Here is a 23585-nt window from a genome sequence, read left to right on the forward strand (position 1 = left end):
GTCAGTCTCACGATGCTGCTGTGCCCTGAGCAGTGTGTTGTGAGGCGCCTGTCCTTCGTCTCACTGCGCTAAGGGACAGACCGTCACGCCTCAGTGGTATCTCTGCCTCCTCAATCCACTTGTTGTGACCTCTGGGAGGAGATGGCCTCGCTTTCCCTGAGGATAGCCCTGGGTTTTGCTCATTTCTGCATTAGACGTTTACTGACCACGTGATGCTCCCCAAGACTCGAACAAGGTTGCTGCTCTGGAGCTGACCTGCGTGGGGCTCAGGTAACGACAGCAGGTGCACCAGCACAGTTCCAGGGTGTGGCAGGTGCCGTGCGGAGCGTAAACAGGCTGTTGGCTCAACCAGCTCCGTGCGGCCGGGCACCCCTCGGGCCCTTCTTCCCAGCAGCCCTTCGAGGCGTTGCGGTGCGCACAGGGGGAAACGCGGAGACGGTGAGGGTCTCTCCAGGCTGGCTTGCTCTGGAGCCAGTGCTCCCACCACTCGGGGGGTGTGGATGAGCCTGAGTGTTTGTGGCGCCGGGATTGGAAGAGGCGTGTTTCCCGTAAGGCATTTATTTATCTAGTGCTGGCACTTTGTGACACCTGCTGACTTACTTTACACTAGTCTCCTATGCGGTTGAATTTTTTTTTCTCCTTCAATAGTATTTTTCCCCATGTCATTAAAAGATTGATGTATAATTGGCATACCATGTTATATTAGTTTCAGATGTACAATATAGTGGTTTGATATCTGTGTGTACTGCGAAGTGATCACCACAATAAGTCTGGTTAACGTGCTCACCGTATTACAGAACTGTGTGTGTGTGTGTGTGATGAGAACCCCTAAGATTTACTCTCTTAGCAACTTTCAAATTCCAGGTCGCTTTTATACTGCAACCTTTGAAAAATTCATGGTCTCTCTAGTTCTTGGTGATCTAAAGAGTTTTAGGCATGCCTCACTTAAACCCTAGGGATAAGTTTATTTTGTATCTCTCGGCTTTTGCTGGCCTAAGGGTTTTTTCTGAGTTGCCACTTTCTTTCTGGGCTGGCTCCTTTCCAGCTCTTCCCTGCGGTACCTGTCACAGCTACATGTCAGCAGTGTTTATTTTTGGTTTTTGTCTGTGGCACCTATCAGATAGCATCACGATGGTAGCTGTGATTGTAGCGGCTCAGCTGATGAAGTCTCAGTTGTTCTGGGTTTGTAGGTAGCTCTGTGTGTGAGGGGCCAGGGGTGTTGGGGGTAACGGGTAGATGTGGGAGCACTGAGGGTTAACGCAGGGGCATCCTGGGCCCCCTCTTCTTCAGCTGTAGCTTGGTGCTTGAGGCCTCAGAACATTGCCCCTCCTTTACTCCTTGTGGATTTTTTTCCTGTAGAAACGTATTTGCCTCTCAAGGGTAGTGGGGGACAGATAAATGCATGTGCGTAACGCTTTAAGTTCAAGCATTCTGATTTTACATGCACCCGTTTTTTTGTCTTTGTTGTTTTTATCATTTTGCTGGCGCATCTAACGGAAAACTTCTCAAAATGAAGCTTTGGTTTCATTCATTAGTGAAATGTAGTTAGGTCTTTGCTTCATCATGTTCTTTGTTCTGTCCGCTCTGCAAGGGAAAAGTAGCCGAGTTCCCCATTCTTTCCTCAGCGTAGCCATGGGGTAGGGAGAAGGAACTTTGCCATCAGGACGATGTATGTGTGATCACTAATGTCAGCTGGGACTGGTTATAAACCTGGCATTTCATTGAATCATAGGATTTTAATGCAGGAAAATTGAACTCCGGAGAGTTTTAGTCTGACTTCTCATTTTGCAGATGAGAGAGCTCTCCTGGAGACATGAACCGCTAAGGCGCCACACTGTCCGGTGAGACGGTGGTGGAGAGGAGCGCAGGACCCGGCTCCCACCTCCACCCTGTCTGATCAGTTGTCTTTTGCGTGGAAAAAGTCATGATATTGTTGCACACGGTCATGACTGGATGACATTGAGTGACAAGTGAATTACTTTCCTTCTCAGCACTCTCTTTCCTCTCGGAGATGGTGCGTGGTCTTTACTGACGGATGAGGTCCTTCCTGCTGGCTGGTGGGCTCGCGGCCATGCTGCATGCCATCTCTCGTCTCACCATGGGAACCTTCCAGAACAGCACCAAAGCCCCTGGGCATGTCTTGTACAGTGACGCTGTGCCCCAGAGCTTGATTCAGCTGTAGGAATTTGTGCTAAAAAGCTCTATTACACGGTGTTCCCTTCGTAGAAGGCGTTTAGAAAAAAATGTAGGAAGACTCTTTTTTATAGGAAACTTCCATAGCAGAAAAGGCTAATAGGCTGCATTTATCTGTTAAAAAATTTTTTTTGTTTGAATGCATAGGACATTTATCTGTTCAAAAGAATAAAATGTTCAAGGAGAAGTTTCTTTCCTGCCTCTGCCCTTTTATCCTATACCAGCCTCCACCCCAACCTCAGAAATCACTGTACTAGTTCCTGGGATCTTTTGGCAGATGTTTTCTATGCATGTGTTGTCAAGTTGTCAAGTAGGAATAAATAGCCTCGCGGCTCCACCTTCAGCACAGATGATGTGCCCCCCATTCCCTCTGTCGGCCCCACCAGGGCGGCTCTGGTCTCTGGTGTTTGCCGCCATGCCCCCAGGGCCTCAGCCCTGCCTGCCAGCCAGGGTGGCTGCCCGGGAAAGTCTCAGGGGACCTAGGATTTCCCGTGTCATCTGGCTCAGGCTGTCGGGACCCTGAGAGGGCAAGCACTCTGAGCCCACCACCCCTTACACTCAGGGCTCTGGTCTCTGCTGCTCTTCCTGTCAAGCTGCTTTGCACGTCCTTACTCCATTTTCATTACATCCCTTTGGATCAGTAGTTTCTTGTATAGTTTTTTGTTTTTCTGGAGTTTCTGGCTGTCTTTCTTTTTTTCTTGTCAAAAAAATAGTACACTTTCATCATAATCTCAGAATTACTCAGTCTCTCACTAGTACTGTGTATTGTCCAGAAATCACTTCCTGCAGACCCTCTCACCTCTGGCTCCCATCCGGACTGATTATTTTCTAGTTCGGTTGTATAGCTTGCATCCTCGAACTTCTTTTCACTGCACTTCTAGATTAAATTCACTGTGTTTTAGATCCTTGTTGGATCTTCCTCTTTTTTTCCCCTAGTTTTACTGAGATATATTTGACATATAATGCTGTATTAATTTCAGGTGTACAACATAATTATTTGGGATGTGTATGTTTAGCAAAATGATTACCACAATAAGTTTAATTAACATTCATCACCTCACATAGTTATCAATTTTTTCTTGTGATGAAAACTTTTAAGTTCTACTCTCTTAGCAACTTGCAAATGTACAGTTTAGTATTGTTAATTACAGTCACCATGCTGTACATTAGATCCCCAGAACTTACTCATTTTATAAGTGGATTTTGACCCCCCTCCTCATCCAGGATCTTCCTCTGTTTTCATCCTCATTTTGTTGTGGTATAGACTCAAGTAACCTTCTCGAAATGATGTGTGTTAATAAACGCAGTGTTCTTGAATGTCTTAAAATGCGGTTATTTTAAACTTTTGCTTATTTTGTGGTTTGAGTTTGTATAGAATTCTAACTTTAAAAAATACTCTCCTGGGAGTTCCCTGCTGGCCTAGTGGTTAGGAGCCTGGGCTTTCACTGCTGTGGCCCGGGTTCGATCCCTGGTCGGGGAACTGAGATCCCGCAAGCCGTGTAGTGTGGCCAAAAAAGAAAAATCTCCCCGAACAAGACTGAAGGCTTTATTCTCCTGTTTTCTTACATCCGCTGTTACTGATTCTAGAAGTGTCTTCCATTCCGGTTCTTTGTGAGTAAACTTTTTTCCTCCTATTTGGAACTTTTAAGACCTTATTTTAAATACTCAGTGGTATGAAATGTCATGAGTTTGTGTAAGTCATCTTTCATTCATTCTGTTCAGCCCTCAGTGGGTCCTTTTAAACTGAAACCATATTTTTCTAAAGCTCTGGAAAATTGTCTTGTTGCTGTCACAGTTTCTGGAATGCCAAACTGATTGCCTGGATTGGTTTCTGGCTCTACCTTGATTTCTTTGACTTTATCTTCCAGCCTTTCTGTTGAAAATCTTATTTTCACTCTCTTTTTTTCTAAGTGTTTGTTTGTTTTGTCTAGTTCTGTTTTCATATTTTATTCTGATTCTATAGATACCGTATCTTCTCAGATCTCTCTGAGGGTATAAATTGGAAATATTTTAGAATTCCCTTTTTTCCTAATTAGCTCTGTAATCTTTACTTTTTTTTTAACCTAAGTCTGTCTTTTTTTTTTTTTTTTTTTTTTTTAATTTTTTTTTTTTTTTGAAATTCACGGTCTTTTATTTATTTATTTATTTATTTATGACTGTGTTGGGTCTTCGTTTCTGTGCGAGGGCTTTCTCTAGTTGTGGCAAGTGGGGACCACTCTTCATCGCGGTGCGCGGGCCCCTCACCATCACGGCCTCTCTTGTTGCGGAGCACAGGCTCCAGACGTGCAGGCTCAGTAACTGTGGCTCACGGGCCCAGTTGCTCCGTGGCATGTGGGATCCTCCCAGACCAGGGCTCGAACCCGCGCCCCCTGCATTGGCAGGCAGATTCTCAACCACTGCGCCACCAGGGAAGCCCTAAGTCTGTCTTTTTGTGCTGCTGCTTTTTCTCGCAGAATGCAATCCTTAGTTCCCTGTTATTTTTTTTATTTTAAAAATATATTGGGAATTCGCTGGTGGTCCAGTGGTTAGGATTCCACACTTCCACTGCAGGGGGCACGGGTTCCATCCCTGGTCGGATCCCGCATGCTGCGCGGTGTGGCAAAAAAGAAGAAGAAAAAAAAAAAACTTCCCCATTCTTTGGCATGTGGGCTGATGTTGATGGTTTTCTCCTTTACGTGTCTGAGGTCTGCCTCTCCCGTCGCTGCTCACAGCTGAGGAGTTGACTGGCTGGCTTTGCCTTGCAGTGTGTTGGGCTGGTGTCCGCCCAGTTCCCTCAGACTGCCGACCAGTTTTTCTGGAGCAGGGCCCCCGGTAGCTCCATGGCACACAGCGGGTTCTTATCCCTTCTGATGGGGCTTCCGCGGGCACGGCTGCCCGTGGACTGCCTCAGCCGCTCTGCCTGCACGCTCCACACCTGCTGACTGCCAGCCGGCAGCGCCACCCGGCTGTGCTTGTCCCTGCTCTGTGCTGTCTGTCGCCACACGCCTCTCCTTCCTCTCCACAGAGCTGTTGAAAGTTTCTCTGTCCTGGCCTCTCCCTTCTTCCTTGTGTTGTCTGGGGTTTTTCTCTGCGTGCTTTGTTCCTGTCATCTCTCTGGGCCATGGAGTTCAGGAGATGGCCGCCTGTTCCCAGAGTGACGTCTTGAACTGGAGCTCCTGGAAGCATCTCTGGTCTGGTTTCCCCTCGGTGCTTGGGTACGTCCCCTTTGTGTAAGAGACGAGCGTTGTGAGAAACTCACCCAGGTTTGGAAATTATCCTGTTACCTAAAGTTGGCTGGAGGATTTTATTTGTTAAAGTGAGCTTGCTCCTGGGAGGCCAGGACTGGTGGAGCCTTGGTCCGCTCTGTCACGTGTTCACCGCACATCCGAGTTCGTGGTCAGGGACACCCGATTTGGCCAGCGATTGTCTGCATCTGTCTAGGAGTGCGCTGGGCCACTGTTGGGCAGCTGGGAGTGAAGTGAGTTGTGCCTGTGCCTTAGCAGAACCGACTTAAGTGGTACATTCTCTCAGAAATTGGGTGCAATTGGAGCTGGGGCTCACAGGACCCCACTGGGGCCTGCATGTGGACACGGTGTGTGCAGCCATCTCTCTCCTTTCCATCTCTTATTTATGGTTATTTAAAATACAGGTAGGTTGTAGTATCAGATTCCACTGACAGGTGTAGACTCCAGTTTGAAAATTCTGTGACACTGAGGGTTTCTTTTCAAGTGCATTTAATGAGCACTTAGCAAGTGACCTGTGGGAGGGCCATCTCCAGACTGTTTCGATGCCTTGACTGACGCCACCCACCTGTGAGAAAGGCCGGACATTGTGTAAATACTATTATAAAAGATTTTTACATTATAAAACACAAAATTTAGAATTTAAAAGAAGTGGGGGAAAAACAAACCCGGAGTTCTGTTTTCTTTCCTCTACTGTTTACTGATCTGCTGAACGTCCTGGGGTCCACGTGCTTGGAATCCTGCTGGCCGGGGTACACGCATGAAATAAAGCCCCCAGTCCAGCAACTCCAGCGCTGTTGTGGAGACAGACGTGTGAGAGCAGGGAGAGGGCGTTTCCAGCGAATGAGGAGATGGGAGAACAAAGGCAAAATATAAAACCAGAGGACCTGGCCTCACCCTCCTGGGTGAAAGCTGAGCTGTGGCCACAGATGGCACAGCAGCTCCTGGCAGGCAGCAGAGCTGGGCACGCGGCTGCTCTGCCCACTGCCCCCCCGGGCGTGTCCTCCAGCGCAGGGCTGCTGTCCACGCCAGACAGTAAGGTGGGTGTCGGGGGGAGCACACCCCCTGCTGCCGGCCCTGCTTGCCCTCTGCCCAGGGAGTTGGCCTCCCCTAACCGGAGTAGAGTTTGCGGCGGCAAACCAGCGGTTCCCGCAAAGCCCCCCACGTTACCGTTATGCATATCGAGACATCTTCTAGTGCGTTTCCTTGAAGGAGATGATGACGCAGAGGCTGCTTCACGTGTGAATTGGTTGGTGTGGTTTGCGTCATTCAGAGAGCCTGATGACCCTCGGGCTGGTTTTGCATCTTGTTCTCCTGCAGTGTGTGGTCAGGCGCCTTGGAAACCTCCGTCCCCTCCCACCTTGGAGCACGCCGGTCACCACCTTCCCAGCACGAGATGATTCTCTTCCGCTCTGTTCCAGGTCTCTGTGGCCCTCAGCAGCAGCTCCATCCGGGTGGCCGTGCTGGAGGAAAATGGGGAGCGCGTCCTCATGGAAGGAAAGTTCACCCACAAGATCAACACCGAGAGCTCCCTCTGGAGCCTTGAACCCGGGAAGTGCGTTTTGGTAAGTGTGGGCAGTGATGCTGTGAGGGTGTTGATTTCTGCCAGCTGGGGAGTTTCCTCGGTGCTTTCCAAGCAGCTCAGAGGGCACCTTTGTGGGCCTCAGCTGACTGTCACTGCTGCATCTACAGCCTTGGCCTCTTGGCGTCCCACTGCTTGCTTCCTTGAGGTGGGGCCCATGTCAACAAGAAACTGAGGGGCACTGGAGTGCGGTGTTTCTCGCTGCTTTCTGTCCTCCTGCCCATGCACAGACCACATGCAGTGACCACGGAGGAGGTCCTGGTGCTGTGCTCACACCGCACATGTCCCCTCAGTTCCAGAGGCTTCTGCTCTCCAGGGGTTCAGTTACATCTAAGGCAAAACCAAAGAAGTTAAAAATTAAAAGGCAGATCGCTTTCATGAATGCCAGTCTGGAGGATGCAGAGTTAATAAATTCAAACAGACAGCCTTATTTGACAAAGTGGGTCTCAACTGGCTAAGCTAGCCAAGGGTGCAGGATCCAAACGAAGGGGTACGTGTTCCAGTTACTAGACTCCTTGGTGGCTGCATCCTCCCTCGTCAGAGCCTTGCACCTGGTCAGTGGGCAGCACCCAGGGAGGCTTCATACAGCGAAGGGAGACTCTATATATTTGGGTTCGTTCCTTTCCTCTTCCCTCCTGCTGGGGTGCTTAACCAGGGCGTGGTGAAAGGGGTAAAGATGAAAAGAAAAATACTAAGTCTTTGGGCAAAAAAGACCTCAGAATTTTATATAGGCATGTTCTTTATATGTGCGAAGTGTGCCGTTCCGTCGTGATCCACTTCTCTATAGGAATAGGTGCCCATGGGCCTGCCTGCTTGGTCCTGACCGACAAGGCCCGCGGCGCTCTGTTCTGGCTGCTCTCAGCTCGCAGACACACAAACCCGTTGGAGCGGAGAGGATTCCATCACTGCTGGGGGAGCTGGAGGTCCCGGCATGCCCGGGACCCCCGAGCACACACAGGCCCCTCTGTGTGACAGGAACACCCGGTGGCAGAGCGCCAGCCAAGTCTGCCCGAGTCTTGCTTAAACCTTGCTCTGTTGCACCTCCCCTGCCCTTCCGAGGTTTCTCCTTCTCGCCACGAGTGTGCAACAGTCATGATGATTTCCCCCTTATCACCCTGGGGTTCAGTTGCTCGTCTGTTCACCCCCGTGCCTCCCCACCCCCAGTGCCGCTCCCCAGACTACGGCCCATGCTCTTAACCACCAGTTCCATTTGCAGAATACCTTCATGGGCATGGTCTCATTTGCACCTCCTACGATTGTGGGAAGTAGGAAGCCAGGGTCTCATTATCCCCCCGCCTCCCTAGGTCACGCAGGCGGCCAGCGGGAGCCCGCGGCAGGCAGCCCACCCTCTCCCGGTGCCACTGTGATGGCCCAGGTGGTCACAGGGAGCGTGGACCTGTGATCCTGGGTGCCCCGTTGTCCACGGATGCCGGCCCTCACTCCTCCTGTGTGGGGTTGATGGACCGCCCAGAGCTGTGCACGTAGAGCTCGTCCTGGCAGACAGCCGGTTGTGCTTTGCTCCCTCTGAGGGGCGCTTCTGTTGTCTTCAGCCCTGTTGTCTTCGAGTCCCCGCCTGGGACGGAAAGACTGACCTCATCACTGGACCCTGAAGGTCCACAGCCACTGTTTACCCACTGGTCTGTCGGGGTTGTAATCAGGGTACCGAGGATTCCCTGTACTTGACGTGGCTTCTGCTAACCAGGTAGCTCACTCTTGGGATTTTCGTTGCCAGAGGTGATGCTGACTTCTTCATGCCTGTTCCAGAGCCGTGTCACCTTTTTTGCGTGTTTTGTACAACTTGCGTCTGAATACGGACATGGCTCGTGGCCAGGGCATTAAGTCCTTGTAATTATGGCCTCCATCTACTGGGTACACTTAGGCCCTGGCTCTGTGAGGTGCCTGGTGATGCAGTTTCATCTCTGCAAGCCTGTTATACAAATCAGGATGCGGACGCTCAGAGAGGGTGAAGAGCTTGCTCAGGGTGGAGCCAGACCCCAGGCCCAGAAGCCTCCCGTTTCCCTCCTTCTCTACCTTTCAGCTGATAGGCGCCCAGGAGCGAGTAGGCGCGGGGAGGAGAGCTGGCAGCAGCGCAGCGTAGCTTGTGACCAGCAGCCCCGGGCCAGCAGGGAGGCTGGGGCGTCGCCTTCTCTGCTGACCTTGATGAGACAGACGGCCTCAGCGTCCGGTCATGCGCCCAGGCCCTGTGGTCGCCCCAGGCTCTCCTCTGGTCCAGGGGGAGGCTTGTGCCCTGGCTGCCTTTTAGTTTTCCAGTTTGCTCTTGCCAAGCACCTGCTGCTCGAGGAGTTATAAAGAAGCAGAACCGGCTGCGGGCTGAGGTGCACCTGTCACTGCCCGTGAGCGTGGCTTCTGGCTGTTCTGCTCCTGCTTAACCCTGCGAGGTCCACGTAGAAACCTCTCTCAGAATTGCAGGTGCTAGGCTGGTTCTTTCCCGAGGGTCCTTAGAGTGGCATCACATTTCTAATGCTGCTCCACCACTTGTAGAAAAAGAAGAGGACTTAATTTAGAGCATCACATCCTCTTCCGGAGCTTCCCTGCCAGCCCGGCCCCCTGCACACCTGGCGTGCACCTTCTCACGAGATGCGGGGATCCTGCCTGTCTCCGCCTTCCTCCTGACCACGGTCCTCGGGTACAGCCAATGCCAGTGTCTTAATGGAGACATTGCTGCTTATGGAGCTGAAGGTTTGGTGTGTTCTCAGTGTAATTATTTATTTACTGGTAACATTGAGGACCACGTATCTGAGATGATATTGTAGCTCAGTAAGCACATAGCTTTGATGTGTGAACACCCTGGTGCCTTTGCTGACCAGAACAAGTGCCATTCCCTCGAGCCTCTGGAGGGGCAGAGCGTGGCTGCCCAGGTGGCCAGGCCTGCTTTGTGCCTCAGCCCCACTCACTGGCCGCCTTTAGCCTCACTGGACCTCCATTCCTCGATCTTAAAATGAGGCTCAAAGCCTTGGTTGGTCGATCCCCAGACATTTGTTGGTTGCTTATCACTAAGTGCCAGACCCTGTGCTGGGCACTGGGGCGATTAAGGAAAATAGTCAAGGGCCCACCTCCTAAAGACTGAGTGGGCCGAAAAGGGCCCCCAGATGTCCTCGCCAGATCCCAGAACCTGCAAATAGGTCCTTATTTGGAGACGGGGTCTTTGCAGATGTGATAAGGTTAAGGATCTTGTGATGATGAGATCATCCTGGATTATCCAGGTGGGCCCTAAATCCAGTGGCAAGTGTCCTTACAAGAGGAAAAGAGACAGACACAGAGTGAAGACAAGGCAAGGTCCCCTGGAAGCTCTGGAGGGGGTGCAGCCCTGCGACACCTTGATGTTGGCCTTCCAGCCTCCAGACGGAGAGAATAAGTGTCTTGTTTGAAGCCTGCAGTGTGTGGCGCTTTGTTACGGCTGCCCCAGGACACTAGCACAGGCCTTATGTGGCATGATCTCTGTGGGGGCCACTTGGGACAGGAGGGGTCACTCCAGGGGTGCCTGTCACCTTACCAGAGTCCGTGGTCCGAGTCCTGACCTCCCAAGCAGGCCGATGCAGACATGCCCCTTGATTCCCAGCCACCACTCCCTCCTTGCCTGAGCCGGATCCACATCAGACACGCCCGGGCAGGCTTGCAGAGCAGGCAGGGGTGGCAGCTAAACCCGGATGACAGCTCTTGCCTCCCTCCCTCCCACACTCGAGAATGTTAAACGAGGCTTCTTGATTCTGAGGCAAGCTCCTTTCTTGGTTCCCGAGACGTGAAATCAGGGCCTCCCCCCATGCCTTGTTCTGTCCCAGAACCCGCCTCGGCTCGCTGTCCTGGTTTCTCCCTGCAGGTGGGGCTAATGGCCCTGCCGTGGGCACCTGCAGGCCATGGCCTCGAGCCCTTGAGGCTCTGCGGTCTTGGCGTTTGTAGCCATTCGTGAGGTGACGCCCGTCCACACGCTGACACGATCCACACTCGAGTCATTTAAAGCTGGTGCAGTAGCTGCAGAGTGTTCACAGACCTTCGTCGGCTTGCCTTAAAGCTCGCGCTACTGGGTGTGTCTGGTGCTTGAACCTGTGAGTGTTTTTATATAAGCTGTGTCCCCCGTATTTAGATTATATATTTAGATTACAGTTCTCAGAAGTAGAGTTACAGGCTGAGTGTAGTCCTTGGCCATTGCCGTGGGCTCCTCCAAGAAGGACGTCGGATTTCTGTGACATCAGCAGATCCCTGTGTGCCCTGGCACTGGGCTGTTTTTGAGTGGGGATGTGTGTTTCTCTGTGCAGTGGTTCACCACTTTTGTTTTGTCGCTGGTGGCCACCGGCCACCGGCCCCCTGCCTGGCTCTGAGGGGCCATCGTTCAGCTTAAAATACAGGTTAAATTACGTTAGTATTTTGACAAGAGCCCAAAGCCTGGAAATTAGTCCAGGGACTGAAATGCGAGTTCTTGGCCTTCAGTGCTCATGTCTCCCAGGACCCATCGTGTTTCTCAAGGTGGTCACATTTTTGGCATCATCACCAGCCCCTGGATCTCCACCGGGTGTTGAGAAGCAGGTTGCCTGAGTCCGCATGTTCTGGAGAAGTTGCCCGTGAATAGAAGGGACGTGTCAGCAGAACCGGAAGACCGCGCTCCTGGTGGACAGAGCGTGCGTCCGCTCGTCCCGCGGGGGGGGAGAGTGGAGACGCAGCTTGGCACTGCGTGGTCACCTGCCTCGCAGCCACAGCCCACCACGGCCGGGCTCTGTCTGGCCCTACAGTGCTTTAATGTTTAAGCTTGAAACGCTTGCTGACGACATTAAAACCAGGAGGTTGCCCACCGCAGTGCCGCCTCTGGCAGAGCCCTGAGAGGCCAGCGGTCTGGCCGGGGCCGCGTCCTCCCCGCAGAAGCTCCTGGAGCTGAGCGGGCCCCCGCTGCCTCTCCCTGTCCTTTGTCCTTGTTTCAAGGTGCCCCTCTGAAGCACCATCCCACAGCTTTCACATGCATCTCCTTGGCCCAAGCTCGATCCCACGTACGGGCAGCTGCGAGGGGCCGTCCTCCCTGCCGGGCGCACTGCCTCCCTCTCTGAATAGAAGCAGCGTTCTGTGACAGAGGAGGGGAGGGAGATGAGTGTGGGTGAGTCATCATCATCATGCCGATTGGGGTGCTGAGGTGAGCTGAGCCACGTGGAGTTGGAAGTTTCTCTGAGGACGTTTTGGGAAAACTGTTCAACCAGCACTCTGGGGGTTCCCCTGAGAAACTGATTCTGGGTCTGGGACCGATTGCTAAAAGGAACCTGGAGGAAAGCCAAGGAACGAGGGTGTGTTATCAGGTCACAACAACCACCCGTGACCAGCCGAGATGGGGCACTGAGCGCTGCGGGATCAGGGATGGGAATGAGTGAGCCATTGAGATGCTACGTGTCCAGGAGCCGGTGCTGACGACAGAGGGGTAAGTGGCTCTGTCGTGGAGGAGAAGGCCCCTGCTGGCCCCTGCACAGCACCTGTTGGGGCTGGAAGTGTCGTGTCCCTGCCATATTGTGGGGCAGATGGAGTCAGGGAGGAACCCCGGGAATGCGGCCACGTGACATCTGTGCCTGCAGGGGGGACATCCCAGGAGGGCTGCAGTATCACCTGTGCAGGTTCTGCGGGGGCACATCCCTGAGCTTAATCCGGAGGAAGCACCAAACAAACCCCAAACGAAGGATGGTCCTTAACAACAAAAGACAAAGGCGGTGGAATGTTCCAGATGAAAGGGGACAGGCCCACTAGGATGCAGTCAGGACCCTGGACTGGATCCTGTGCAGGAGGGAAGGTGAGCTGAAGTTACTACAGTAAAGAACTTCCATACCTTCAGGAAGGAGACACTCACCGAAGTATTAGGGGTAAAGGGCCAAGATGATTCTGAAAAAATACTGTGTAATTTACCCCATATTATAAACTTACACACATAGAGTGAGAGCGTATGTGCAGACACACATACACGTGATAAAGAAAAGGCGTAGCATGTTAACAGTGGGTGACTCTAGGAAAAGGTATTCTTTGTACTTGAATAATTCTAGTAACTTGTAAGTTTGAAATTACTCTAAATAAAATGTTTTAAGAAACGAGATGGCAAATAAGCCCATGGAAAGATGCTCAACGTCGTTAGTCATTAAGGCAATACCAATTAAAACCATGGCGACATGTCACTTCACACTTAATTTGATTGGCTCCTGGAAAGAATCGACAGGAGCAGGGACTGGCGACAGTGTGGAGCTCCTGGAGCTCCCCTGCACTGCGGATGGGAAGGCCAAACTGTGCAGGCGGTTTGGAAAGCAGTTTGACAGTTTTTATAAAGTTACATGTGCACTTACCATGGGACCTAGCAATCCCACTGCTGGATACCTACAAAGGGGAAAGGAGACCACAAAGCCCTGCAGGCAGCCTGGTAGGTGGCCGCTGAACCCTGGAAACACCCCCCTGTCCACCCACAGGTGCGTCGGTCTGTGTCGGGGGTGACCCCCATGTGCACGCAGCATGGCTGAACACCGGGCCACTGCGCCCCGAGAAGAGCAGACCAAGAGACACAGACCAACGAAATGGCAAAGCAAGTGTCGGGCTGAGGGGGTCGCCGTCGAAAGGGGACTGCGAGCTTTGGGGTGTGGCTTGATAGCAGTGGTGGCTACGTGGCTGCATTTGTCGAAGCTCATAGGATGCTCCCTCAGAAGAGTGAATTTTACTGTGGGCCAGCTTACGCCTCCACAAACCTGATTTAAGAAAAAAAATAACAAAATGTTAAAAAATCAAAACCAAATGTTAAACCATCAGACTGTTTTATCAAAGATGTTACTCTTAGACCTGAATCCTTGAGCTCCATTCCAAGAACATTTCACGCATGTCCTCTTGATGCTGCACTCTGTATTATTCCACCTGAAACAGGAATGAAGTTCTGACCCACTAGCATGTGAATGGACCGTGAGGACATTGTGCTGAGTGAAAGAAGCCAGGCACAGGACACATAGCCTGTGGGTCTGTTTTTGGGAAATGTCCAGAGCAGGCAAATAAATGATTTGTTGCCAGGGCTAGGGGAGGGACAGAGTGGGGAGTGCCTGCTCACGGGCACGGGCTCTCCTTCTGCGGTGATGAGTGTTCTGGAACTAGATAGAGGTGGTGATAGCTCAGACTCCTGTGAACGCGCTCAATGCATTGAACTGTTCACCTTGAAATGGCTAATTTTATGTTAACGTGAATTTCACCTTACATTATTTTTACTGGGGTGCTGGGCTCATCTTGATGTTTATTGGGTCTGCAGAGTGCCCGTGCAGACTTGTTCTGTGGACACAAGAGGCCAGGGCAGCGAGGCCCACCAGGCTCCCTGTTTTCAGGGTCAGTCCCGTTGTGCCCCCGAGCTGTGTCGGGCCTGGATGTGTGTGTGGACCTGGCTGGGACACCCCGTGTGTGGTTCGTATGCGCAGGGACAGCAGCAGAGCCCCGGGGTGGGGATTGGGCTGACCCCACAGCGCTGTCACGGGCTGTTGGCCCGAGCATGGCTCTGTTCTGCCTGTAGCACTGGGTGATCCAGGTGAGGCGCTGACTTCTAGGTAGAGGTAATAGTGGGTATTTTACAGAGGTTGTGAGTACTAACGATACGTGTTAGAGAGATCTCGGCCATGATGACGACTAACGAAGATACAAGTAAAATGAGTCTAAAGGGTCTGCTGTCTCTGGAGATTTACAGTCGTCTCTCAGTATCCTCAGGGGATTGGTTCCAGAACCCAGCCCCCTCCCCCCCACCGAAGGATACAATGTCCGAGGGTGCTCTAGTCCCTTATATAAATGGTGTAGTGTTTGCATGTAACCTGCGCGTATCCTCCTGTTTACTTCACATCGTATACCGAATACAATGTAAATACTATGTAAACAGTTGCTGAAGTGTGACAAGTTCAAGTCTTGCTTTTTGGAACTTTCTGGAAATTTTTTTTTCCCAAATATTTTTGATCTGGAGTTGGTTGACTTCAGTGGATGCAGAACCTGTGGATACAGAGGGCCGACTTCCTCAGAAGTCGCTCCTGTAATGGTAAGAAGAGAATGTATTTCCCCCTTGGAAGGTTTCTGTTGCACTGGCGCAGTGATCTGCAGCTCTGTAAAGACGGGGCTCAGTGCTCGGCACTGGGGGCTCTGAGGGCCAGGTCAGGTCCGCGCGTGCAAACAGGAGACTACAGTTGGCCAGGAGCTGGCTAGACAGAGCATCTGGAAACAGAAGCTTCACCCTGAATGTAAACAGTGGCATTGGCAGGGTAGAGGTCATTCATCTGATCAGGTGGGCAGAGGGTGCTCAGAACCCCTGCCATCTCACCCCTGCCATCTTCACGCCCGCGTCCACCCAGGATGGTCAGAAGTGGGGGGACTTGCTTTTGTAATGTGCTGAGATGCTGACATTCACGCTGTGCTTGTGGTTTCCTGGAGGTTGTCTCCACTGCGTGACCCGCCCTCATCACTGCCCACGCCTCAGCCGCTCTCAGGGCTGGGACTTAGCTCTGCTCTGACCCTTTTGGACCCGGGCTCCGCAGGGGCTCTCCGTGGACTCGGGCAGCAGGGCTGGAGCTGGCAGCACCGCTCCCTGCAGCCCGTGAGCCGTGGGGCCGACTTCTTAGGACCTGTGGGCATGCAGTGTCTTCACAGATGTCGCCTGTGGGCCAGCTCCCGGTCCACTTTGTCAGGATTGCCCACTGGCCAATCAGCCTCTCCTCATGGTGCTCCCGTGAGGAAGGGCTGCTCTCACTGCTGGCTCTGTCATCTCTGTGGCACCTCCCTGCCCCTCTGGGCATGAGTGGGGGTTACGTCCCGTCTGAGAGTGGACAGAGTGAGGGAGCGTGGGCAGCCCTCCTGTCAGTTCTTGGCCAGTCAGTAAAGAGTTTCCCAATGAGCCGGCCAGTGACCACGGGGAGGGGGGTGGCCTGGGCCCTCCCTGTGTGGTCCCTGGGATGCATGTACTTGGCATCAGCTTCAGGCAATGCCCTGCCATTCTGCAGTCCCCGTCTCTGAGTTCTTGTGTCCCCCCGACTCCCCCCGTCCCTCACTGGGCTGCACCATGAGGCTGAGTGGGAGGTGAGTCACGTGCAGCGGTCGCAGGGCTGGGGAGCCCCTCTTGCAGCTGCCTGGCCAGGGAAGAGAGTGAGACAAGGCGCCTGGGCGTCTGGCTGGGGGGTAGTCGTTGTCAGGCTGAGTGCTTGGTCCCCCAGGTTCCAGGTCCCCCCAGCAGGCAGGAGACTGGGTGCTGCACTTGGAGGCGGGAAAGGCCAGCAGGAGGGAGGGGGATGAGCTAGCGGGGCCCGGGCAGGTGGATGTTGACAGAAGCTCCTGTTTGGGCTCAAGCTTCCCTCGGCAGCTCGGGAGATCGTGACGGGGTCTGGGTACCGGCGGATGGGGCAGCTCGGAGTGCTTGGAAATGCCCCCCTCTGGTCAGAGCGGGCTGGGGTTCTGGTGGCTGAGCGGTGCGGGTGCTGATGCCTTCGGGGGTCAGTGTCTTCTGAGAGGACCTGGGGGACAAGGACCACAGGCACCGCCCAGGCATAGCGGTGGAGAGTGGAACACTCAGAGCCTGGGGTCCGGACCCCCCCGCTGGGTCCCCAGTGCCACCTGCCCGACACTGACTGTGTCTCTGCCCTCGTGTGCCAGGTGAGCCTGAACAAGGTGGGCGAATACTGGTGGAGCGCCATCCTGGAGGGGGAGGAGCAAATCGACATCGACGAGATCAACAAGGAGCGCTCCATGGCCACAGTGGACGAGGAGGAGCACGCTGTCCTGGACAGGCTCACCTTCGACTACCGCCAGAAGCTGCAGGGCAAGCCGCAGAGCCACGAGCTGGTACGGGCCTTCCGGGGCCGGAGCGGGGAGGACGGGGCGTGCTGCTGCTCACTGCCTGGGACGGGGCGCCCAGGTGCAGAGCTGAGAGGTGTCGTCCACGGGGCCCCGGTAGTAGCGCGTGTTGCTAGCTGGCACGCTGGGGCCGTGCAGACAGCTCCCTCCCCTCAGCCCCTCCAGGACCCTCAGCACCGGAGGGGCAGTCAGGCCCGGCCCTGCCTCGGGGCCGGTGCGGGTTTGACCACAAAGGGCCAATGGGAAGAAAGTCCTTCCAAGTCACTTTTGAACGTCAGAAGCGTGAGAAGTGTGCGTGGCCGGCGGCTGTGGAGGGACGGGAGGGAGTTAGTGACTGGAGAGGAGGCTCGTGCCTGAGCCTGCGGTGGCAGAGAGGAGGGTTAGTTAGACGTGCACCGTCTTCCTTCTGCTTTAGTACTCCCAAGAGTGGCTCTGTGCAGAAGAGAGGGTTGCTTTTCTCAGGTTAGTTTTAGCTCCCAGTGTCCCACGTGAACAGCACCGGGAGTTTGAGCCATGGCACCACGGCCCATCTCCAAGGCTGCTCATGTGTCAGACACGAGGCCCGCCCTCCACCCCACCCCCAGTGCCATTCAGATTCTCAGGCGTCCTGTTTTGTCTCCCAGGGGCCTACTTTGTGGCTCCTGTGAGTGTTCTAGGCCTGGGGCCGTCGAGCGCCCCCGCCCACTGCCCACGTGCCTGTGGTCCTTCCTGCCCGTCTCATTCGGACCTTGCATGCAAACGGCCCACCTTGCTCCCTCGAGGGCCAAGGAGCCATGGAGGGGAGCGCTTAGTGAGGGCGTACTGCACGCAGGTTGGGTCGGGTTGGCTGGGTCACGGTCCCCGTTGCAGCACCCCTGAGAGGGGGGTCGAGGTTTAGAGGTCACAGCCCGTGTTCAAGGTCCCACAGCTGGTCTGGCAGCAGGGCTGGGGTTTGAACCCTGAGCAGGTTCCAGGCTTGTCTGTCACCCCTCCCCGAGTCTCTGAATCGCCTCTTGGTCTGGCTCCCTGACCCACCTGGGCTTTTGGGGCTAGAGGCCGGGACTACGGTTGACCATTGGATCATGGGCATCTGCTGGTCTTGTCTACGGAAACTGGCCCCTGGCTGTAATCGCTGAGCTCGCAGGGCACAGGACGCGGAGTGCAGCCCACCTCTGTGCACGTTTAGGCGGCAGTTTTATCCAGTTGTGCTGCATTTGCCTGTGGCCACCAGATGAAAGAGCACTCTGAACACTGGCCCGACGGGAGGGGACCTTGTGCAGCCATCGAAGAAAGTGTGGGTGTCGCTGCCCCGAAGCGGGCAGGCACCTGGCTGTGAGACCCAAGTGGGAAGCTGAGTCCCTGTTGATGAGCTCAGGGATGGGGCCGGCCGATCAAGAAGGATCTGAAGAAGAGCCTTGAAGACCCTGCAGTCTGATGGAAAGACCTCTATGGTTTGAGTCGAAAGGGATTCTGGAAGGGCTTGCCGTGTGCCAGGCAGCGTGCTGACCGTGAAGGGGCGTGAGTGCCTGGCTGGGTGCAGTGCCCCGCGGAGACCTTCAGCAGACACACAGGAGCCCGTGGCTGGTGGTGCAGGCGGCAGGACTCGGGGGTGACCCCTCGCCCAGCTGACCTGCTCCTGGACAGGCAGGGCCCTCCAGCTCGCCGCCCCTCGCTGGAGACAGTAGAGGACTGAGACCTCAGGGCCATGGTAGTAGAGGTGGGAGCACCAGCACTGCTGTCTGGGACTCCTCTGGGCTTAGCAGACATTCGGGAACCTCCCAGCTTCCACGTGGACCGTCCTCAGCACACGGGGCCTTGAGGGAAGCGCAGCGCGGGCAGCAGGATCTGGACCGAGAGAAGAGCTTTGGAGGCATGAGGAGCCAGTGGAGCCGGTGTGGCCGGGCGGTGAGGGAGCTGGACTTGGCGGTGCTGAAGCCACGGGCAGTCTCTGTAGTCCTCGGAGGACAGCGTCCCCAGGAGAAGAAGGAAATCGCGGCTGGAGAGTCAGCAGGACTGGCTGGTGGCTTCAGATGGGGGCTACGGGGAGGAGGGGCGGCTTAAGAAAGCAGGTGGTGGCCGTGAGGGGCCTGGGGCAGGACCAGCGCGGGCAGCGGGCCGAGGACCCGTGGAGCTGGAGCGTGAGGGCCCGTCAGACCGCCCGTGACGAGGCCGGTGCACGGGGACGTCAGGTGGGTCAGGGCTCACTCGGGAGACGAGGTGCTCAGATGAGGGGCACAGAGTGAGTTGAGAGACCGAGAAGGAGGGGGCGTCGGAGGGGACTTCAGAGGGGTAGGTGGGCAAGAGCTAGAGGAAGAGGGATGGGACGGAGGAGGAGGCCTGGCCCAGCAGGGCTGCCGGGAAGCACCGGAGTCAGGCTGGTGGGCGGGGCCGGCCTCTCTGGTCCCTTCTCCCCGGGGGGCGGCCTGCGGGCAGCACTGCCCACTCCTCCAGCGCTCTTCCCAGGGTCCCAGGCGTGTGTCATCTGTGCCGAGTTGGGAGTAATATGGATTAATCCCTGAGATGTACTGCCCATCTTTGATGTGTTTGCTGCTGCACCACGTAGGTTTAATAACAGGGAAGAGAAGGCCCCTGTCAGGAGGAGAGTCCTGCAGCCTCGCCAGATACCAGGAATTTTCCCCTCAGCTCAGTCTGTCAGCCTAGAGGCCAGAGGTGGGCAGGGCTTTCTGGCCCCGTGGCAGTGAGTCTCTCTGTTTCTCCTGGTCAGAAGGAAGGGGAGATGTTCCCAGCCTGATGCATTCGCAGGGAAGCACAGAGGGCAGACCTGGGGACCCGCGGGGAAGGAGGGCCTACAGCACTGCGAGGGACCTCCCTCATGGGCGCAGCCTCCTGCAGTGCCCTGGCCCAGGCCACAGTGCTTGGCCTGCTGCTGCCCCTGAAGGCTGGATGGTCCAGGCTGCCTGTGTGCTGGGATACGTGATCCAGCAGCTTTGACCTCTGCCCCGCAGGGGCTGCAGGTGTCGGTGACTGGTGGGTCCACAGCCAGACTTCCTGAGGTCTCTCTGAGTCACAGCCTGCGTCATTCCCAGACTATCTGAGGGTGCAGGCCTTGAGGCCACCAGCCTTCTCCCTGGGAAAGGGGAGCAGAGGACCCCTGTTTGCACCTCAGTCAGCCCTGTGGGCTGTAGCCCTCAGGCCATTTGGAGTTTGGACAGGTATTTCTGGTGAGAAGGGACAGCATCTGAGCCAGGAAGATGGCCGGTGCTTCGCTGGGGACAAGATGGGGGTGGAATCTGCATGTGGGGAGCACAGTCTTGCGGAGGGTCTGCTGTCACCCTGGGCAGGTCCTCTTCCGGAGGAAGCAGAGCAGAGTCCTGCTCTAGGACATGCGGGCCTGGTGACTACAGTTAACCTCTCTATTTTCTGTTTGTAGAAAGTCCATGAGATGCTGAAGAAGGGGTGGGATGCTGAAGGCTCTCCCTTCCGAGGCCAGCGATTCGACCCGGCCATGTTCAACATCTCCCCGGGGGCTGTGCAGTTTTAATGACCGAAGGAAAGGAAGCCCTCGCCGGCGGGGAGGTGGGGCCTCAGCCGCGGCCCTCGGCTCCCTCCTGCCGGGGACTCGCTTGTCTGGTTCACCCTTGCCATCCTTCTTTTCAAGGGTGAACCCGGCCTCCACGCTGGCCCTGCATCTCCAGACTGTTCTAGAGCAGGGCGGGGCTGCGTGGCTGCAGGGCGGGTGTTAGAGAGCAGGGGGTGTCCCGGCGGGTGCCCCACCTGGCCCGTTAGCCACTCCCTCCCTCCGCTTGCTGCTCTCGTGCTCTCTGCTTGCTGTGCTCACGCTTGGGGCGGGCGTGGGTGCTGCTCGCCTGTTGAAGCGCGGGCAGGGTTGTGTGGCCTGAGGGCCGGGCTTCTGGCCAGTCTGGGGAGAGCGCAGCCTTGCCCTCTTGCTGGGTGTGTTCACGTGTGGTCTTGCCCGCCTGCCTGTACGCGTTCACCGCCTGCCTCGGCCTCGTTGAGGAGCTGCGGAAACTGGGGTCCTGCCGCCGGATCTGGATGCTGGAAGAAAGTGTCTTGTGGCCTCAGGTGCAGGCACGGCAGGCTCTGTCCCTCTCCTGACCGGGCTGCTCTGCTCCCACCGGGCCTGGCACTTTTCTCTCGGGGGATCCGGTTCTTGTCTAAGTGAGCTGGGCCAGGCACCCTCAGGAGGCCCCGTGGTGTGTCAGCTGCTCAGTGCAGCCCTTGGTCCTTTCCTGGCTGAGGCCAAACTGCACCGCACAGAGCTCGTGGCTCTGCTCCCACCGCTCTCCCAGGACCCAGAGCCTGTGCCCTTCGCCAGGACTGTGGGGCTGCCCTTCTGGGCGGTTACCTTGCAGGTCTCTGCACCTCGTGAGCTCTGTCCTCTGGGCTGGGGGAGGAAGGAGCCCTGTCCGGGGGGCGTTCTTTCTGGAGACATCCCCCTTCAACTGCAGAGGTGGGAGCTGCTTCATCACAGTCTGTGGGGGCAGGTTTCTGGCTCACAGCGCCCTGTAGACACATCCCTGGGTCCCCAGGAAGCGTTTGCTTGCTCTGATGCCATCACAGGAGGTGTGGACACCAGGTGGCTGGGGGAAGCGCCACCACGGGGGCACAGGGCCACAGGGCCCTGCTGTTTGCACTTGTCACCGAGGCTGCTCATGGAGCTGCTGGAGGCCCCTCTGCAGCACCCTCAGGATTTGCACACCTGTCCCACGTAGTGAAAGGCCTCACTGGCACATGTCTGTGAGAGAACCATTCTCAACACGCCTCTGTCTCCTCCTCCCCTCCGCCACCCCCGTGGGGTCTTCTGCCGTGACCAGGTGGGGTGTGGTGCCTGCACCTCAGCTATTTGGGAGACTTTGGGAGCTGTGGACTCGGTGGTCAGTTTTCTTCCTTTTGCCCGATTTGATTTTCAGTGTTGCGTTTCTCCCCACCCGCCCGCTGTAACAGCAGCTCGCAGGCATCTGGGAGTGCCGGGCTTCAGGGGAGGGAGTGCTCGGTCGCCCTTGCCGTCTTGTGGGAGACCTCTGCCCCTCGCCGCCGGCCTGGGCTCTGGAGCCTGTGCACTCTGCCTGTTTTCTCTCTTCAGACCCGGCAGCAGCAGTTTGGCCCCTGAGCTCCGTCAGCTGAGGTCCAAGGAAGTGGGGTGCACGCCTGCGAAATCACCCTGTCTCTGGTGTTGGTTTGCAATAAATCTGTATTTAAGCACTTGTGGGTCTGTGTGTGATGTTCGTTGCCAAGACAGTTCTCATTGTGTGGACATTACCTGAATTCTAGCCCTGAGGCCCGTGTACACAGCAAACGCCAAAATGGGAAATTCCTAAATATCTCCCAAAGGTGTTTCTCATCCAGCCCGCATCCTGGCGAGACTTCACACAGGTTTCAGAAATCTAATAAGCTTTTGGTCAGGAGAAAAGATTGTAGCTCTAGAGCTTGCGTGCATTTCCAAACAGGAGTCAGAAGGCTTCAGCCCGAGGGTCCTCCGTGCTGCATTTACCTGCCCGGATTCCGGAACGCTGGGCTCACGAGTCTGCCTGCACCCGCTCCGGACGTAACAGGTGTGTGACACTTCCCCTGCCTCAGTCACATGGCAGCCTCTCCAGAACCCCCTGCCCGTTCCCCCATTCCAGGCGCCATGCTCGGTGGGCAGGACCTGGTGAGCATATCTTGATAAGCATTTCTGGAATGAGTGAAGAATGTGCAGAGGGCTCAACAGTGGAATTACCAAGCAAACTCCAAACTCCCAGGGCAGAAATAATCTGCCAGGAGGGAGAGGCACCATCTCTCAACAGTTTGCCTCCAAAGTGTGCGGGAGGGAGAAGAGTCAGGAGTAGTCTATGTGCCAGTGTGTCCAGGAAGTGGCAGCTGCCTTACAAAGACCTGACCACCCAGAACACAGTCTGGGGAACAGACCCAAACCCCGCTCCAGTCTGCTGCCCAGATGGCCAGCTGGCAGCAGGCTCAGCCCAGGTTGGACGACTTGTTTCTGTGAATGAAGAGTGGTGTGTGGACTCGGACTCGCCAGTCCTCGGTAAGTGCTCTCTCCGTCTTGGTCAGAGGGCAGGCGCCAGAGCAGAGCTCCTGCCCCCGACAGTGGCGCACATGTGGGACTGGTCCCCCGTGGTCTGGGAGTCGGGTGGTTCAGCCTGGCCGCTGCTATGCATACCTTTCCTGGACACCAGGTTGGCAAGCTCTCGCTCAGCTCCCTGATGCCTCCGTGGACATGGTTAGGAATCCTGAGGCCTCTCCTTCAGGTCCCTGTCACAACTTCAGGGGCAAGGAAAAATTAATATATTCTGTAATCTCAGACTCAGCTCACCCCTCAGCCAGTCCGCACGAGCATGGTTTTATCTGGTCTATTCTGTCTTAACGTCCTTGGTTTTATTCTTTACAACTGAAGGTTGGGTCACCGGCTTGCCTTCAGAGGGAAGAAAGGACCGTCGGGTGCCAGCTGGGGGTCTTAGATCTGCCCTCCCCTCTTAACCCGGGTCCCTGAGCTGGACACCACTCTGCTGTCCTAGCCCCACTCTGCAGGCTCTGGCACCTGCTGCTGCCGGCGTGGGGAGGGCGGGGCTGGGGTCACGCACTCCAGCCCACACTGGGAGAGTCTGGCGACTGTGACTCAGACTTGGTTGGGCCGAGAGGGGCCAGCCTGGTGGAACAGGAGTCACGCCAGCTGTGGACAGAGAGCCAGTGGGCCTGACGCGGCCATCCTCCTGCAGGGCAGGCCCGAGCCTGTCCCCTGGAGATGGAGGCCCTCGTGAGAGAGGTACCTGGACCCGAGAGTGAGTCAGGGCTTCTCCAGGGAG

At 55.5% G+C, this 23585-nt stretch overlaps 1 protein-coding gene across 3 annotated transcripts in view; it reads left to right on the forward strand.

Annotated features, from left to right (window-relative positions):
* NUDCD3 (NudC domain containing 3) overlaps positions 1-21984 on the forward strand; it is a 74891-nt gene extending 52907 nt beyond the window's left edge. Inside the window, exons 4-7 of one of the 3 annotated variants that reach the window (XM_082472582.1) lie at positions 6836-6979; positions 16621-16809; positions 20192-20337; positions 21866-21984. In XM_082472582.1, coding sequence (XP_082328708.1) covers positions 6836-6979; positions 16621-16809; positions 20192-20302 — 444 coding nt within the window. In that variant the 3' untranslated portion in view covers positions 20303-20337; positions 21866-21984. Of the gene's footprint in view, positions 1-6835; positions 6980-16620; positions 16810-20191 lie in introns of all 3 variants that reach the window. The other 2 variants (XM_082472583.1, XM_082472581.1) reach the window with 2 other exon arrangements.
* The last annotated feature ends 1601 nt before the right edge of the window (positions 21985-23585 follow it).

Source organism: Balaenoptera physalus, assembly GCF_965194825.1.
Source record: "Balaenoptera physalus genome assembly, chromosome: 8".
In the NCBI taxonomy this organism is placed as follows: Eukaryota; Metazoa; Chordata; class Mammalia; order Artiodactyla; family Balaenopteridae; genus Balaenoptera; species Balaenoptera physalus.